Source organism: Bufo gargarizans, chromosome 11 (genome assembly GCF_014858855.1).
Source record: "Bufo gargarizans isolate SCDJY-AF-19 chromosome 11, ASM1485885v1, whole genome shotgun sequence".
Classification (NCBI taxonomy): Eukaryota; Metazoa; Chordata; class Amphibia; order Anura; family Bufonidae; genus Bufo; species Bufo gargarizans.
The window spans coordinates 18,811,682-18,829,140 of record NC_058090.1 but is presented as its reverse complement, the minus strand read 5'-3'; the positions used below and the strand labels follow the sequence as shown (position 1 = coordinate 18,829,140).

The 17,459-nt window shown below is 50.0% G+C and overlaps 1 protein-coding gene across 1 annotated transcript; it reads left to right on the top strand.

Annotated features, from left to right (window-relative positions):
- Positions 1-856: 856 nt before the first annotated feature.
- Positions 857-16,957, top strand: SEL1L (SEL1L adaptor subunit of ERAD E3 ubiquitin ligase). The gene is made up of 21 exons (XM_044271776.1): positions 857-1,052; positions 3,335-3,363; positions 3,594-3,885; positions 5,512-5,679; positions 6,224-6,329; positions 6,416-6,578; positions 7,153-7,206; positions 7,557-7,616; positions 8,266-8,347; positions 8,577-8,731; positions 11,078-11,134; positions 11,890-11,958; positions 12,333-12,410; positions 12,699-12,761; positions 12,862-12,949; positions 13,425-13,573; positions 13,663-13,828; positions 14,414-14,488; positions 14,671-14,843; positions 15,005-15,133; positions 15,581-16,957. Exons 1-21 carry the CDS (start codon positions 956-958, stop codon positions 15,806-15,808), a joined length of 2,481 nt encoding a protein of 826 aa, XP_044127711.1. The 5' UTR covers positions 857-955; the 3' UTR covers positions 15,809-16,957.
- The last annotated feature ends 502 nt before the right edge of the window (positions 16,958-17,459 follow it).

The following is a 17,459-nucleotide window of genomic DNA, read 5'->3' as shown; positions in this document are numbered from 1 at the left end:
TGGCATGCTAAGAGACTGCTGTAGTCAGAGACTGCTGTAGAAAGAGACTGGCATACTAAGAGACTGCTGTAGTCAGAGACTGCTGTAGAAAGAGACTGGCATACTAAGAGACTGCTGTAGTCAGAGACTGCTGTAGAAAGAGACTGGCATACTAAGAGACTGCTGTAGTCAGAGACTGCTGTAGAAAGAGACTGGCATACTAAGAGACTGCTGTACTAAGAGACTGGCATACTAAGAGACTGCTGTAGTAAGAGACTGGCATACCAAGAGACTGCTGTGCTGAGAGACTACATCTGGTCTCTTCGCCTCCTCTAATGGTGGAGTTGTCCTTAAAGCCATTACATTAGGACCCACCAGATCTCAGCTCTGAATCCCCCCAGAATTCTGATTGTTTGCCATGAACTTCCGCAGAAGACCACAGAGCGGCGCCACAGGCTTCAATCACACCTAATAATGAACGTATACACATCAGACTGGTCGGTTGGACAAAGCCCCTACTTTTCTTATGTTTGCTGCACGTAATTTGCACCTATATAAAAAGAAGCTCCACAGTCTAGTGATCACCGGCGCCGGGTGACTACTTTGTCCCTGACTGCACGTTACATAATCCTGGCTTTACAGAATTCTTCATTGAAACTACATTTCCCATGAACCCTATGTAGTGCGGAGACGGCAGGGAATGCCGGGAATTGTAGTTTGTTTACTATCTCACGTAGCAGCCAATCAGAGAGGGCCATGTCGCTGAGCTAGCTGACGAACCTCCTCGCCCGGAACTCCCTCCCGCCTCGTCTGATTGGCTGGCGTGCAGTTCGCGCTTTATGATTGGTCCAGGTGGAAGAGCCGAGGTTTCTGATTCGTCGGAGTCTTTGCTAGGTGGGCGCCGGGTTCTGGTTTAGGCCGCAGCTGGAGCCAGGGGCTGTCAGTCAGTTCACTGCGGGGTCAGGTCCGCGGAAGAATGGGGGGCCGCACGGTGCAGGCTCTGCTGCTTCTGGGCCTTTACTGCGGCGTCATAACAGCGCTGCTCGGGTGCGGGATCTCACAGACTGCGGCCGGTAAGTGACGGAGAATCCGGGGCTGACAGACGGAAGACTTACAGAAGAGGGGGAGAGACTGAGAAGAGGGACTAGACCTACAGGAGAAGAAGAGGGGCCAGACCTACAGGAGAAGAAGAGGGGCTAGACCTACAGGAGAAGAAGAGGGGCTAGACCTACAGGAGAAGAAGAAGAGGGGCTAGACCTACAGGAGAAGAAGAGGGGCTAGACCTACAGGAGAAGAAGAGGGGCTAGACCTACAGGAGAAGAAGAAGAGGGGCTAGACCTACAGGGGAAGAAGAAGAGGGGCTAGACCTACAGGGGAAGAAGAAGAGGGGCCAGACCTACAGGGGAAGAAGAAGAGGGGCCAGACCTACAGGGGAAGAAGAAGAGGGGCCAGACCTACAGGGGAAGAAGAAGAGGGGCTAGACCTACAGGGGAAGAAGAAGAGGGGCTAGACCTACAGGGGAAGAAGAAGAGGGGCCAGACCTACAGGGGAAGAAGAAGAGGGGCTAGACCTACAGGGGAAGAAGAAGAGGGGCTAGACCTACAGGGGAAGAAGAAGAGGGGCCAGACCTACAGGAGAAGAAGAAGAGGGGCCAGACCTACAGGGGAAGAAGAAGAGGGGCTAGACCTACAGGGGAAGAAGAAGAGGGGCTAGACCTACAGGGGAAGAAGAAGAGGGGCCAGACCTACAGGAGAAGAAGAAGAAGAGGGGCCAGACCTACAGGAGAAGAAGAGGGGCTAGACCTACAGGAGAAGAAGAGGGGCTAGACCTACAGGAGAAGAAGAGGGGCTAGACCTACAGGAGAAGAAGAGGGGCTAGACCTACAGGAGAAGAAGAGGGGCCAGACCTACAGGGGAAGAAGAAGAGGGGCCAGACCTACAGGGGAAGAAGAAGAGGGGCCAGACCTACAGGGGAAGAAGAAGAGGGGCCAGACCTACAGGGGAAGAAGAAGAGGGGCCAGACCTACAGGAGAAGAAGAAGAGGGGCCAGACCTACAGGGGAAGAAGAAGAGGGGCCAGACCTACAGGGGAAGAAGAAGAGGGGCTAGACCTACAGGGGAAGAAGAAGAGGGGCCAGACCTACAGGGAAGAAGAAGAGGGGCCAGACCTACAGGAGAAGAAGAGGGGCTAGACCTACAGGAGAAGAAGAGGGGCTAGACCTACAGGAGAAGAAGAGGGGCCAGACCTACAGGGGAAGAAGAAGAGGGGCCAGACCTACAGGGGAAGAAGAAGAGGGGCCAGACCTACAGGGGAAGAGAAGAGGGGCCAGACCTACAGGGGAAGAAGAAGAGGGGCCAGACCTACAGGGGAAGAAGAAGAGGGGCCAGACCTACAGGGGAAGAAGAAGAGGGGCCAGACCTACAGGGGAAGAAGAAGAGGGGCCAGACCTACAGGGGAAGAAGAAGAGGGGCCAGACCTACAGGGGAAGAAGAAGAGGGGCCAGACCTACAGGGGAAGAAGAAGAGGGGCCAGACCTACAGGGGAAGAAGAAGAGGGGCCAGACCTACAGGGGAAGAAGAAGAGGGGCCAGACCTACAGGGGAAGAAGAAGAGGGGCCAGACCTACAGGGGAAGAAGAAGAGGGGCCAGACCTACAGGGGAAGAAGAAGAGGGGCCAGACCTACAGGGGAAAGAAGAAGAGGGGCCAGACCTACAGGGGAAGAAGAAGAGGGGCCAGACCTACAGGGGAAGAAGAAGAGGGGCCAGACCTACAGGGGAAGAAGAAGAGGGGCCAGACCTACAGGGGAAGAAGAAGAGGGGCCAGACCTACAGGGGAAGAAGAAGAGGGGCCAGACCTACAGGGGAAGAAGAAGAGGGGCCAGACCTACAGGGGAAGAAGAAGAGGGGCCAGACCTACAGGGGAAGAAGAAGAGGGGCCAGACCTACAGGGGAAGAAGAAGAGGGGCCAGACCTACAGGGGAAGAAGAAGAGGGGCCAGACCTACAGGGGAAGAAGAAGAGGGGCCAGACCTACAGGGGAAGAAGAAGAGGGGCCAGACCTACAGGGGAAGAAGAAGAGGGGCCAGACCTACAGGGGAAGAAGAAGAGGGGCCAGACCTACAGGGGAAGAAGAAGAGGGGCCAGACTACAGGGGAGAGAGGGGGGGGGGGGGGGAGGGGGGCCTACAGGAGAAGAGGGGGGAGACAAAGTTGAGGGACATTCTTTACTTATAAGATAAGACGTCCTGACAAGATCCGGGGGGTCCGGCATGCACTGGGGGGCTCTAGGTGTCGGGGGGGGGGGGGGGGGGGGGGGCAGTACCCTGTAGTGACTGACAGGATTTTGCTTTCTCTTGCAGATGATGGAGATGATGATGATGAGACCCTGGTGAGTATTCCCCATGCTACGGGGCCCCCATATGTTGAGTTTCTATGTGATATAATTGTACAGTGTTATATGGTGCAGGGGGCGGGGTCTGGCTCGACGATGACATCATTCTCAGTGCTGTGGTTCTGCTCCATCTGTCAGTGAGATCTTCGCCTCTTGTGCTGCCTCACAACTCCTATTACCCCTAACCTCTGCTGTCCGTTATCCTGACTGTGGCCCCTCATTACCAGGAGATCGCGGAGCCGCATTACCCCACAGGAGATCAGTCGCGGGATGAGGAGCCCGATGTTGAGGGTTGGACAGAGAATGAGGAGGTACCCCAGGACAGCCGGGAGGCTGTGGAGAACCCCCAGACCCTTGCACCCCTGAATCCGGATCAGGAAACTCCACAGGATGAGTCCGAGCCAAAAACGCAGACCGTCACCTTCTTGGACAACACAGACAGCCTGGAGGGGGGCTCCGGGGCCCCAGAGGAGCAGGAGACGAAGAGGGAGGTGGACAAAGCAGACATCCAAACATCAGGTACAGCTTGTCCTCCACTCGCCGCTTGTCCTGCCGCTGGTGGGGTGGGGGGGGGGGGGGGGGGAGCCTGGCCCTTGTCCTGCCGCATCATTGGGGGGTATCTAAATTAGACTAACACCTGTAACCCCTTGGGGAAGCTCATCGTACTTTACTTATGGACAGAGACGGGCATATTTATTTATTTATTTATTTTTTTTATTTTTTGCCATCTCGGCATTGTTCACACCTGCTCATCCCGCTGGTTGTATTATTATAGGGGGTTCTGAAGGGGGTACATGACAGAAGCCTTGTATTCAGAGATCCCCATTCACTGCTCTGCTAGTAGCTCAGGAGGCGTGTCCTTCCTGCTGCAGCTCTGTCCAGATCACAGCTCAGGGGAGTATCTTTCCCGCTGCAGATCTCTCCCTATTACAGCTCAGGGGGTGTCCTTCCTGCTGCACCTCTCCACCTGTAACTGTCACAGCTGTTAATAGATATGGCTGGTGGCAGATGAAATTGATCATAGGTGGACGTGCACATTACCGTACAGATGAAACACCAGGGGGCGCCATTGTAATGACGTAAAGAGAATCTCTCACAACAGTAGCATTGTTGTAACAGAATATAAATGACAAGTGACTCGTTTTTCTTGCTGAATTACATTTAATGGGGCCACAACCCCTTTAAGACTAGCACAAGCACTTCACCGCCCCCCTCCCTGCTGGCTAGTGCAGCAGCCCTCCATTCATGCTTGAGGCCTGGTTTTTGCTGGGGTTTCCCTTTTAAGATTCTCACAGGTTAATCCCCCGGTTAACCCCCCCCCCCTTCCGCGCAGTTTCCGTGGCCGCCGCTTATCACGGTTCAGGGCACTCGCACCATCCAGATGTCTATGTGAAACCTCCAGCTGTCCCCGCGGTGTGCACGCCCTCATGGCTGGCAGGTGTCGTCCACGTCACCATTTCCCCTCGAGCTCATTGGCCCACGGTGAACGTTCCTGTAAACAAACTGTGACCATAAAGTGTCTGAAACCGTGAAGGAGGTGAAATCTAAAGGGTTACCTACAAGAGGCCGAAAGCTGTGCAGAATGTACGTGGCCTCCACTCGTATCCCACATACCGTACCCATCCGGTCATCTGCAGGTGGTGCGGATGTGGCCTCCACTCGTATCCCACATACTGTACCCATCCTGTCATCTGCAGGGGGTGCGGACGTGGCCTTCACTCGTATCCCACATACTGTACCCATCCTGTCATCTGCAGGGGGTGCGGACGTGGCCTCCACTCGTATCCCACATACTGTACCCATCCTGATCATCTGCAGGGGGTGCGGACGTGGCCTTCACTCGTATCCCACATACCGTACCCATCCTGTCATCTGCAGGGGGTGCGGATGTGGCCTCCACTCGTATCCCACATACCGTACCCATCCTGTCATCTGCAGGGGGTGCGGACGTGGCCTCCACTCGTATCCCACATACCGTACCCATCCTGTCATCTGCAGGGGGTGCGGACGTGGCCTCCACTCGTATCCCACATACCGTACCCATCCTGTCATCTGCAGGGGGTGCGGACGTGGCCTCCACTCGTATCCCACATACCGTACCCTTACACGATGTGCTGGAAGGCTCTGAAATTTGTCTCCCCTCAGGGATCACCGCTATCGGGGGGACGTCAGAGGGAGCGCTGTGTCACTTTCCCTTCCTCTTCATGGAAAAGGAATATGACGAGTGCACATCAGACGGACGGGAGGATGGGAGGCTATGGTGCTCCACCACCTACGATTACAAGAGCGACTTGAGATGGGGCTTCTGTGAAAGTAAGTGCCCGCTGAGGAGCCTTACATTAATGCCGGGTTTTATGTCTATTGGAACGGAATTTCTTCATACATGTGTTGTTGTGTGTTTTTTTTTTTTTTTTTTTCTGTTTGTATTGTTTTTTAACATTAAGTTTTTAATGATTTTAACAATAAAAGAAAAACATCAGTAGCAACACGAGAGCGGAGTATCGTCACTGCTAAATTACAGAACCAATTGCACTTGGTTTCTTTATTTTTTTCCATTGACTTTATGCTGTAAATCCTCTGCTCTACGGTACTGAGTACTATGTTATCCACAATATTGAAAGGAGGATAAATTATTGTTCTATAATTTACCAACGGCGTTGGCGTCTTCGTACGTGTACACGGCGCTGGCGTCTTCGTACGTGTACACGGCGTTGGCGTCTTCGTACGTGTACACGGCGTTGGCGTCTTCGTACGTGTACATGGCGTTGGCGTCTTCGTACGTGTACACGGCGTTGGCGTCTTCGTACGTGTACACGGCAGGGATTGATATCTCTTGTCTATATTCAATGTCTTCCAGCGGAGGAACAAGCCACCCAAAGGCGACAGATGCAGGAAGCAGACGAGCTGTACCAGCAGGGGATGAAGATACTGAATGAGAGCACAAAGAGGTCACAGAGGAGGGAGTATGTGCTGCACCCTGTATTCCCTGCTCCCCGCTCTTCTGCTGTCCCCTGACCTGTTGGTTCTCACTGTTCGCTCTCCTCCGCAGGGCGTTCCACTATTTCCTGAGAGCAGCTGACATGAATCACATTAAAGCCATGGAGAAGGTGGCCTATGCATTGTTATTTGGGGACCCCCTGAAGCAGGATATCCCCTCCGCCAAGGCTCTTCTCGAGAAGTTGACTGAGCAGGGATCACCTCGAGGGCAGATGGTAAGTACACCAGATCCTGGACAAGAAAGTGGGGAGATTTGTGAACATGCTGCGACGGATGTACCCGAAAGAAATATTCCCAGAAACGCTTCAAAGGAAACCAGTATCACAGGCTTTACTAACGGGTTAAAGGGGTTTTCTGGGAGTAGAATATTAATGACCTGTCTGACCCCTAGCACCTCTGCCGATCAGATGTCTAAAGAGGCCGCGGTGCTCCTGTCTCTTACTATGGCGGTGATGTCATAGTCATCTGTCACCTGGCCTATGTGTAGCTTAGTACCATTTAAGTGAACAGGTCTGAGCTGCAATACCAAAAATAACCACCATCCAGTGTATGGCGCTGTGAGGAGGCTGCAGCAGTCACTGGAGCGCTGCAGCCTCTTCAAACAGCTGATTGCTGACAGTGTTGACCCAATACCCACCTTCTCATTGTTCAGACATTGATGACCTGAAGATAAGTATCTAAAGACCAGGGAAATCTGTTCTAGCCCCAAAAGCTCACAATCTAATTTCTCTTGGAATGATGTATTGTTATATGCTACCAGGTAACATTGTGTCTCTTTTCTCTGCTCAGGCTCTGGGTTTCCTCTATGCATCTGGTCTCGGTGTGAACTCCAGCCAGGCCAAGGTAAGTGTTTCCTCTCCTCATCTCTGTCTGCGTGGCTCTAGTTAAGGATAGGTGATAAATATCTGATCACAGGGTAGGGTTCCAACCACTGGGTCCCCCAGTGATCCAGCGCCTCCTCTCTGTATGTAGAGGTCCACTGCTCCATTCACTTCTTGGGACTGCCGGAGCAGCGACTACTTGAGTCCCATAGAGGTGAATGGGCGATGCACCACTGATCCATTTAGAAAGGGGGCTCCAGGATCCCTTGTTGTTGGGGTCTCTGGATCTGATATTTATCGCCTATCCCGATACTTTTCATGGGAACCCTTTGAATGTTGTGGGAATTGATATGTGACTTTTGGATGTTGCAGGCTCTGGTCTATTACACGTTTGGAGCGTTAGGAGGGAACCTGATTGCACATATGGTTCTGGTGAGTCCAGTCTGATGCTTCACATCACAGATGAAAGTGAAGGAATTGCACAGGGGGAAATCTACTATGACTTCAGTGCAAACACAAAAATCCACGCCTGCGGACCCCAACATATATTCAGACCTAATCTAATTATTATTTTATTCAGTTTTACTGCAACACTTAGTAAACTCAACTACTGTGCCCCTCAAGGGATCCTCCTCCGATAGAAACCACCGCATCTAGGAATCCTTTCTAGTGCTGTTTCTGCAGAACACGGTTACTGTGCCGCATGTAATGAGCAGATGGCGCTTCTGCTGCAGCTTGTATTTCTGTAATGACGCCATCGACTGTCCCCAGCTACAGCCGCAGTAGAACCACTAGAAGGCCATAATGGATCCCGGCCGTGTGCAGTCCGCAGTTTTCTCACTCCCATCAGTACAAATGCCTCAAAAAGGCAACGGGCTCAAAGGGAATGCTGTATGATTTACAGAACAGCCACACGGCTGCAGATGGCACGCAAATGACATCCGTGTGCTGTCTCAATTTTTTGCAGACTTCTAGAAATGAGCGGTTCTGTGTGTGATCCGCAAAAAAAAAAGCAGATCGGACATGGGCCAAAGTTATGGTCATGTGGATGAAGCCTTAGTGGTCATTTCTGTATTTGCAGGGTTATCGCTACTGGGCTGGGATTGGTGTTCTGCAAAGCTGTGAATCTGCCCTGACACATTACCGGATGGTTGCAAATCATGGTAATATTTTCATAGTGTTCTATATATGAGCTGCAGTGTCTGTCCATAAACTCATCATTGTGAAGCTTCGGAATTAGTTTCCAGGTCTATAATTGTAAATATCGCATCTGTCCATCACTGCGGGGGTAATCGGTACCAGATGAGAAATATCTAAACCGTTTGTAGAAGTCTCCTAGCGACAATCAAGGAAGCATCAATGTGACCTTCTGTCTGTACCACTTTCCTGCAGTGGCCAGTGACATTTCTCTCACCGGAGGGACAGTAGTCCAGAGAATTCGCCTGCCAGATGAGTTAGAAAACCCTGGTATGGCCAGTGGCATGCTGGAGGAAGATCTGATCCAGTACTACCAGTTTCTGGCTGAGAAAGGAGATGTCCAGGCTCAGGTCAGTGTCTAAACAAATTAACATCTGTATATAAAGTTTTATCACATTGTAATTTGTTATATCCTGTATTAGACTCCAGAGCTGCACTCACTATTCTGCTGGTGCAGTCACTGTGTACATACATTACTTATCCTGTACTGATCCTGAGTTACATCCTGTATTATACTCCAGAGCTGCACTCACTATTCTGCTGGTGCAGTCACTGTGTACATACATTACTTATCCTGTACTGATCCTGAGTTACATCCTGTATTATACTCCAGAGCTGCACTCACTATTCTGCTGGTGCAGTCACTGTGTACATACATTACTTGTCCTGTCCTGATCCTGAGTTACATCCTGTATTACACTCCAGAGCTGCACTCACTATTCTGCTGGTGCAGTCACTGTGTACGTACATTACTTGTCCTGTACTGATCCTGAGTTACAGCCTGTATTATACTCCAGAGCTGCACTCACTATTCTGCTGGTGCAGTCACTGTGTACGTACATTACTTATCCTGTACTGATCCTGAGTTACATCCTGTATTATACTCCAGAGCTGCACTCACTATTCTGCTGGTGCAGTCACTGTGTACATACATCACTTATCACAGAAAAAATGCACCACACGGATATGCCACTGACTATACTGGCTAGTCATAAATGCAGATATTAAAAGCTGAGACTTTTGCCAATATATTCCTGTCAGGAAGATATCGGAGCCCCAAGCACCACGTCACGGTTCTCAGCATGGCAAGGGGTCCTACCACTACGCTACCTATGGTGTGAACAAGGTCTGAGGGTGATGTAATCCAGCTCACAGCCAGGCTTCCACACAACCGCCTAGCAGGACAGCTTTTAATATCTGCATTTATGACTAGCCAGTATAGTCAGTGGCATATCCGTGTGGTGCATTTTTTCTGTGATTTATGATTATATTTTCATCCGCACAATGCTCCGTTTTGTGTAGGATGCCTTTGTGGTGCATGTGGACCGCGCCGACATCCTCCACCGTATGCAAAATATTTTTTGCTGGGGATAGTCGTTTGCTGCGGTCCACATGCGGTGGGGCTGCTCCCCCAATGAAAAACACGCTACAGTGTTAGGGGTTGAGCAGCTCCCCCAGATTTGCCACTATATTTCTGTGTTTTTGTCTTGTTTTATATGTAGTGTATGTGCCTTCACCTGGCATTCAAACACTCTTTGCACCTGGTAGCCTCCATTACATAGTCTGATATGGGTGTGGCTTACAGTCTGGCTTTGTTCACATTGCACTAGTTGTCCTGCTAGGCGGTTGTGTGGAAGCTTGGCTGTGAGCTGGATTACATCACCTTCAGACCTTGTTCACACCATAGGTACAACAGTGATCTGTATGTTTGGGGGTTGACCTATACCTGTCGTTGGGCAGACATAGGACAAAAAGAGAAGAAAAAAACCTGTATAGGGCGCCAAATACCTCAAACGTAATAGCCTACTTGTAGTAAACATTGTTAATTGTGGGGTAGCTTTGATAAGGTTGTTTAAAAACGCAACGTTTATATAAACGTGCAGAATTGCCTTTTAAAACAGTAATAATAGTGGATTAAAATCGCAGGGAGAGTATAAATAAAACATTTTAAGTAAAAACTCACTTCACCCAGGAGGGGCACATAACACCCACTCTGCTTCCTCCTGCGCCTGGATCGCCTGTAAGATCGTCCGGAAATAACGGCAGTCACAAGTGGAACATCTGGTTAGTTTCCTTTTTTTATTGTTAGCACAGGGTAGGGGTAGGAGTAGGCTCAACGCGTTTCGGGGTCACTGGGATCCCCTTCATCAGGAGGGCAGACTGCCATCTAATGTGTAGCTCCTGTTTCCCCTTATGCATGCACACCGAGCTCAGCCAAGCATGCATGTGTCCTGAATGGGACAGGGAAGTAAGCCGCTTTCAGACCGCACTGGTGGCGTCTTATCACTCCATGAACAAAAGGATTAGGCCGTTGAAATGTCGGCAGAGCTCTGATGTCGGGGTGGAGTTGGGAGGCCCGGTACGCATTAGGGTTGGCCGGTCCTGCTAAAATGCGATGACCTTTATCTTTAGTGTGGTAAGTTCTGAGCAGACGGTGAACATGCAGGGAGTGTCTGGTACTTTAGCTCTGACCAGTTGAGATAGCAGCTCTGGAGTATAATACAGACTGTGTGTGTGTGTAATATATACATGTGTGTGTGTGTGTGTGTGTGTGTGTGTGTGTGTGTATAATGTATATGTGCACAATATGGCATTAACCCTGTACATCCTGCACTGCAGCAGCTTCATTTGTTTCTCTGGTGACTACTGGTTCTGTACAGGTGGAGCTGTAAATAATAGTGATCTGTTCTCCCCAGGTGGGACTTGGACAACTTCATTTACATGGTGGACGTGGAGTAGAACAAAACCATCAGGTAAAGCAATAATTTCTGTCTCCGGCATCCTATGTCCTACACGGCTTCATCCACATGAGGAGGGGAAGGGATAAAGCCTGTGGACAGCCTTGAATGCATGTTTTATTATTGCTTCTGTCGTATTTTGACTTAAAAAACCACACACTTTCAGCTGTTTGTCGTCTGCAGCCGTCCCCTGTTCTGTACACTGCAGGCTGCTGTCTTCTTCCCAGTTATCTGACTGTTCAATCTGTAGGCCTTATCTCTGCATTCCTGAGAGCTCCTTATGCAACAGGACCATAATGAGCGCTGGTCAATGACAACACAAGATGCATGGGAATGAATGATCATTACTACGATCATTTGTTCCCCATACACTTTATATTGTTTTGGCGCACATCCCCGATTTACATGGAGAGGTGTAGTTCAGACCATCAACCAGTTTTATGATCCAATAGAAGAGCCAATCGGCTGTTGGTTGTTTGTGTGGTGATCGGTGGAAAGAACATTCTTGTAGAAGACCCTTTAGGCTAAATAAATAACCCTTCAGCTCCCATGACAGTCCGTGAGCTCTCGCACATCGAGGGGTCAGACAAGCCCAGAGTCTCCTGCTTCTAATGTCGGTATATGCACAAGATGGAGGTGATAAAGTACGTCTAATAGTCAGTAATACCCAAGCAGTAATCGGTGGCGCTGCTTATGCTGATGATTTCCACTAGTTGCAGCTTTTCTTATAAATGTCATTAGCTAATGATTCTGATTTGATGATTACACAGAGAGCATTCGAATACTTCAATCAAGCGGCCAATGCTGGGAACTCGCATGCCATGGCTTTCCTGGGAAAGGTGAGTGTTCTCCTCCTGATTGTTTCCACGTCATGAGATCCGGCTGACTGCGTCCAAATAAGTTCAATGGGAAATCTGAACCCAACTCCATTTTAATAAGAAATAATAAAATATATAAAAAAAATCAGAATCACAGCAACAGTAGTCCTCCGCCATATTGTAGTGTAGCGCAGCACAGGGGTGGAGTCGCCCTCCCTGCGTGTGGCGCAGCACAGGGGTGGAGTCGTCGTCGTCTATTCCCCCCCCCCCTCCCTGCGTGTAGTGCGGCACAGGGGCGCAGTCGCCCCCTCCTTTCGTGTAGCGCGGCACAGGGGCTCAGTCGCCGTGCAGCATACTGCATCTGGTCCTTAGAGTCTTACATCATTTTCTTCCAGATGTATTCTGAAGGCAGTGACACCGTGCGGCAGAGCAATGAGACGGCCCTTCAATACTTCAAGAAAGCAGCAGACATGGTACGTGGTAACTGTTCCTACTCCTGGAGTCTGCGGTGTGAGATGAGAGGCAGTCAGTATGCAGGTGGATACCAGCCATTAAATACATGACACTGCCAGCTGAAGTCTGGAGTGCGTGGAGTCTGACACATAGTGAAGAGAAAACTATGTATTGTCGCTGCAGGGTTATCCGCACTGTAGAGATAGTATAAGATGGCGGTGTGGGAATATGACCTTGGGCACTAGGTGGCGGTATGAAAACACTGTGCTGTCTGATTCTTTGTTTTTATATACCTTTTCCAATGCCAGGGGAACCCGGTTGGGCAGAGTGGTCTGGGGATGGCGTATCTGTATGGCAGAGGCGTTCCTGTGGTGAGTTATCAGATTGCTGCTCTTTGCACATGCGTTATCTGTTATCTGTGATGATATCCGCAGGAGGGCGCGTCACTCACAAGTTTTCTTATGTTTGCAGAACTACGATCTGGCGCTGAAGTATTTCCAGAAAGCTGCTGAGCAGGGTTGGGTGGATGGGCAGCTCCAGCTGGGGTCTATGTACTACAGTAAGTACCAGGTGCAGAGACGGGGAATAAGTCACTGGCAGCAGGTGTGGGCTAGACTGGATGTGTGAAAGGGGCTTGAGGATAAGGCGGCCAGGTGGGCTACATAGATGCCAGTTACTAGTTCTGGTGTGCCCAGAGAGGGAGGCTGCAAAGCAGAGATGGTGACCAACCCTGTAGTGAATCCCAAATAAACTTGCGGCCCTTTCCGCCTGTGTTTTCCAGTTTGCTGTGTTTTCTAAAAGAAGTGATGAACGCAAAAAATGCCAACTTATGTACAAAAATGCCCGAAGTAAAAAACGCTTGTGCATTTCATATTTCCCATAGACCTTCAGCTAGTGTCTGGAGATGGCATTTTTACTGCCAGAAATGCACCAAAAACACAGGTGTAAATACATACGTGGAATAGGGCGAGGCGGTGCGGCCTTTTACCATCTGCTGAGGGGATTAATACCTCTATCCCTTTGTCTTCTTGCAGATGGTGTCGGAGTGAAGAGGGATTACAAACAGGCCCTGAAGTATTTTAACCTGGCTTCTCAGGGAGGTCACATTTTGGCATTCTACAACCTGGCACAGATGCACGCCACCGGCACTGGAGTTCTGCGATCTTGCCAAACTGCAGTAGAGGTAAGTGACCCCTGAAATGGTGCACCACATGTGAACACAGCCTCCTGCTGGCTGAGAGGATCTGGGACAAATCCTTCCTTCTTTTTCAGCTGTTTAAGAACGTGTGTGAACGCGGCCGATGGTCTGAGAGGCTAATGACTGCATATAATGGCTACAAGGGCGGAAACTCCAACACCGCTGTGGTGCAGTACTTGCTACTGGCCGAGCAGGGATACGAGGTGGCACAAAGTAATGCGGCCTTCATCCTGGACCAGAGTAAGAGACTGAACAAGAGGCGGGCACTGAAAGTGTTAATCTTAGGACCTAATGCACACTAGTCAACAGGGTTATCCCATGCATAATGTAAAAAGAACATTATACACAATATAGTACATGGCGCCCTCCTTCTAACAAAGCTAGAACCAGCCCTGTACCTCACATGGGTCCGGCAGCTGAAGGATGGAACTGAGCATGTGCGGCGTAGGGTAGAGAAGGGTAGAGAAATTACAAAAAAATAAACAGCAGGTGCCGCTATACAGAGAGATTGCAGTGAATTACTCAGTAGTATCTGCAATTACCAAAGTATTCAGGTCTAGGTGCTGGTTTGAAAATATAACCTCTTCTTGGGACAACCCCTTTAATGCTGGTTTGGCGGGGGGGGGTTCTTACATTTATATGCAATAACGAATCAGAACGAAGTCTGTCAGTAGGGCGCCCCCTTCTGGGGGCTGTCCCTGCAGGGTAGTATTACACAGCTTGTACATGGTGATTATGGCACAGACATTAGCAGACTCCCTTGTGTGGCAGCGAGTCCTCCAGGCCCCGCTTTATTCTTGCTTTCTTTGTGTTTACCTCCTGCAGAAGAAGCAAGTCTGTTTGGTGAAAATGAGACGTACCCGAGAGCTCTCCTGCACTGGAACCGGGCGGCTGCACAAGGTCGGTACACATTTTAGGCTTTGGCTGCGCTGTGGCTTAGATGTGACTAATGTTCTCTCTGGAGCTCAAACGATGTGCAGCCAACAGCAGCGTGTAGTGAGTCCGTCCGCTACAGAGCTCCTCCATCAGGAACATGTGGCTGGAGATTCGGAAGCATTCATCTCTGTTCTGTGCTCTTGTAGGGTACACCGTGGCCAGGCTGAAGCTGGGCGATTATCATTTCTACGGCTATGGAACTGATATAGATTACGAAACGGCCTTTATTCATTACCGCCTGGCATCTGAGCAGCAGCACAGCGCACAGGCCATGTTTAATCTGGGCTACATGCACGAGAAAGGCCTGGGCATTAAACAGGTGAGATAAGTGACCTGTAACCTCTGCCATCTGTTGGGTGGTAGTTCTTTGTACTTCTGTGTCTTGCGGGCGAGGTGTGTAAGCTGTGGATACCTAGACCCTTCATTCTACATAATCCATGTCTTGTGTAATATACTCCTCTCTTGTTACTTCTTCTGCAGGACATCCATCTTGCTAAGCGCTTCTATGATATGGCGGCTGAGGCTAGTCCAGATGCCCAGGTCCCAGTCTTTCTTGCACTATGTAAACTTGGCGTCATGTACTCGCTGCAGTATCTGCAGGACCTGAATGTAAGTGCAGAGCTAATAATTGTTGATATCGTCTTTTGGTTACGTATATAGAAATTGTGAGAGATTCTGAAACCTGCAATAGGTGTAAGTCTATAGGTCTACACCTTCTCCTCTCTCCCCCCCCCCCCCCCCCCCCCAATACTGAAGTCCAATTCTGCTGCTGTATGGTTTGGGTATTTGGGTATTTATCTTGTCTCGGGGTAAAGTAATGGACAATATTCATGTGAAAATAAATGGGTGAAATCCCTGGCAAAATTCTTTAACTAACAAATATGGCCTCAGTCCAGCCAGGACGGTCATGTGAGTGCACTGTAGACATCAGAGCCCATGTGATCTGCTGACGCATCCTTGAGATATCGGAAGATCGCTTTCCCTTTAAGATCTTGTGTGATGCAGTAGATGGGGCTCTTCATACAGTAACCTTCCTGTAACTGCCCCCCCAATCAGGTGAAGGAGATGATGTCACAAGTGGATATGGACCAGCTGCTGGGACCAGAATGGGACCTGTACCTCATGACCATCATTGCGCTGCTGCTCGGGACAGTTATTGCCTATCGGCAAAGGCAACCCCAGGTCATTCCGAGGCCTCCAACACCGGCGCCACGACCGGCACCACAGGACCCTCCACAGCCGGAGCAGCCACCACAGGAAGCTCAGCAGCAGCCGCCCCAGTGACATCACTGCATCCTGTGAAGAGAGACTGACCCAAAGGCTTCCAGGAGACCAGAGCGGCCGCGCTGCAGCCTCTGGTCTGGACATATGCAACAACTTGGCAACTCCAAGGGACATGAAGCAAGGTTCATATTTTTTATTTTTTTTTCCTCCGTCTTTGTTGAATGTCTATTTTACACAGCAGAGCGCAGTCCACGAGGACTTCCACTATTTATTACAGACTTGTCGGATAAATACTGGACTATTTCGGAGGAGGAGGTGTTTTTTGTTTCATTTTTTAAGGCCAAAAGCTGAGTTTATAAACCAACCCAATGTCTGTGGCTGGTGCATTGATCTCCCACCCCCCCCCCAGTCACCACTACTGGAGGACCCGCACTTCAGTATGGTGTCCTCGACTCTTGGACTGGTTGCAGGTCTTATCTGACGACTCCTATATGTACCAGACCCCTCTGTACTTCAGACTCAGATGTGTGGGGGTCTATGCTTCAGCCGCCATTTCTAATGATTATTTTTATAGTGTGCACCTTACAGGTTGAATTTGTCACTTCCTTCTGATTATTTTATTTTTTATTGGGTGCAGCAGGTGAAACGCCCCCAAAAAAATACTTCTGACCACAGTCTTAGTGCCCAGCCACCCCAAAGTTTCTATTACCTTATCACTGTTAATCCTAAGATCCCATGACTACAGCTGAAGCCTGTGCCAGGCATCACTACCTGACTGGCACAGGCTTCAGCCTGCCAGGAAACATGTGACCATGCCACTCAGCCAGCGACGCCGGGCACAGGCTTCACCTGAACACTGCGGGGATGTCATATTGGCAATGGAGAGGTGAGTGCCACTTTGGGGATGAAGTTCTCCTTTGAGAAACGAGAGCTGCTGCTGTTATTTATGGGACGGGCTGCCCCCCGCGCCCCATCTTCTTCCTCCCTGGCCTTGGAGCGAGTGTTTTGTTGTGTAAAGGATTTGTATATTCTCCACAACCTCTGTTTCCTGAGGACCCAGCGGGAGGATTCTGCGAGACTTTCGTCTTCTCAGATGAATATATGAGGGGGGGGGTCGTTGAGCCAAATGGCGCCGCCCTGTGGTTCAGCGGTGTCATTGTTCACTCTGGATTGTGAGTTTTATTTAAGTAATAAAATCAGAAAAGGAAAGTGGTTGTCCTGTGTGTTCTGGTCACCGGGGCCATGAGTCAGGATTTAACCAGCGCCACGGCCAAGCTGGGCTGATAACAGAGAGCCACAGAAAGGCAACAGCCCATTAACTCACATGTATGTACTGGGAATAGTGGGAGCCGTGAAACAGGATGAGGATTCACATCACACAAACCATACTGGAAATAGAAATCAGGTCAGTGATGGGTGCAGTCACGCTGGCATCACAATCACTCCCATCATCCAGAGTCCGATCACTCACGTTTTCCTGATCTTACAGACAGAATAAATGTCTAAAGCTACCTCTCTGAATTCAGCCAAGGTTGCACGTGTACTCAGTGGAGAGAAGGAAATAGTCCACGGTCAGACTCCCCTGGCAATGCATGACCATTGAAATCCAACATGCCCAGTCCTCCTGTACTCCCCCCCCCCCCCCCCCCCCCCCCCGAAACATAATACATAGTTAGATTCCATTGAAATCCGCAGGTTTCTTCACTCACCA

Coding starts and splice junctions, on each gene's coding strand:
- SEL1L (XM_044271776.1), top strand. CDS start 956: ATGGGGGGCCGCACGGTGCAGGCTCTGCTGCTTCTGGGCCTTTACTGC. Junction 7,617..8,265: donor TGATTGCACATATGGTTCTG/GTGAGTCCAGTC, acceptor CTGTATTTGCAG/GGTTATCGCTACTGGGCTGG. Junction 13,574..13,662: donor CTTGCCAAACTGCAGTAGAG/GTAAGTGACCCC, acceptor CTTCTTTTTCAG/CTGTTTAAGAACGTGTGTGA.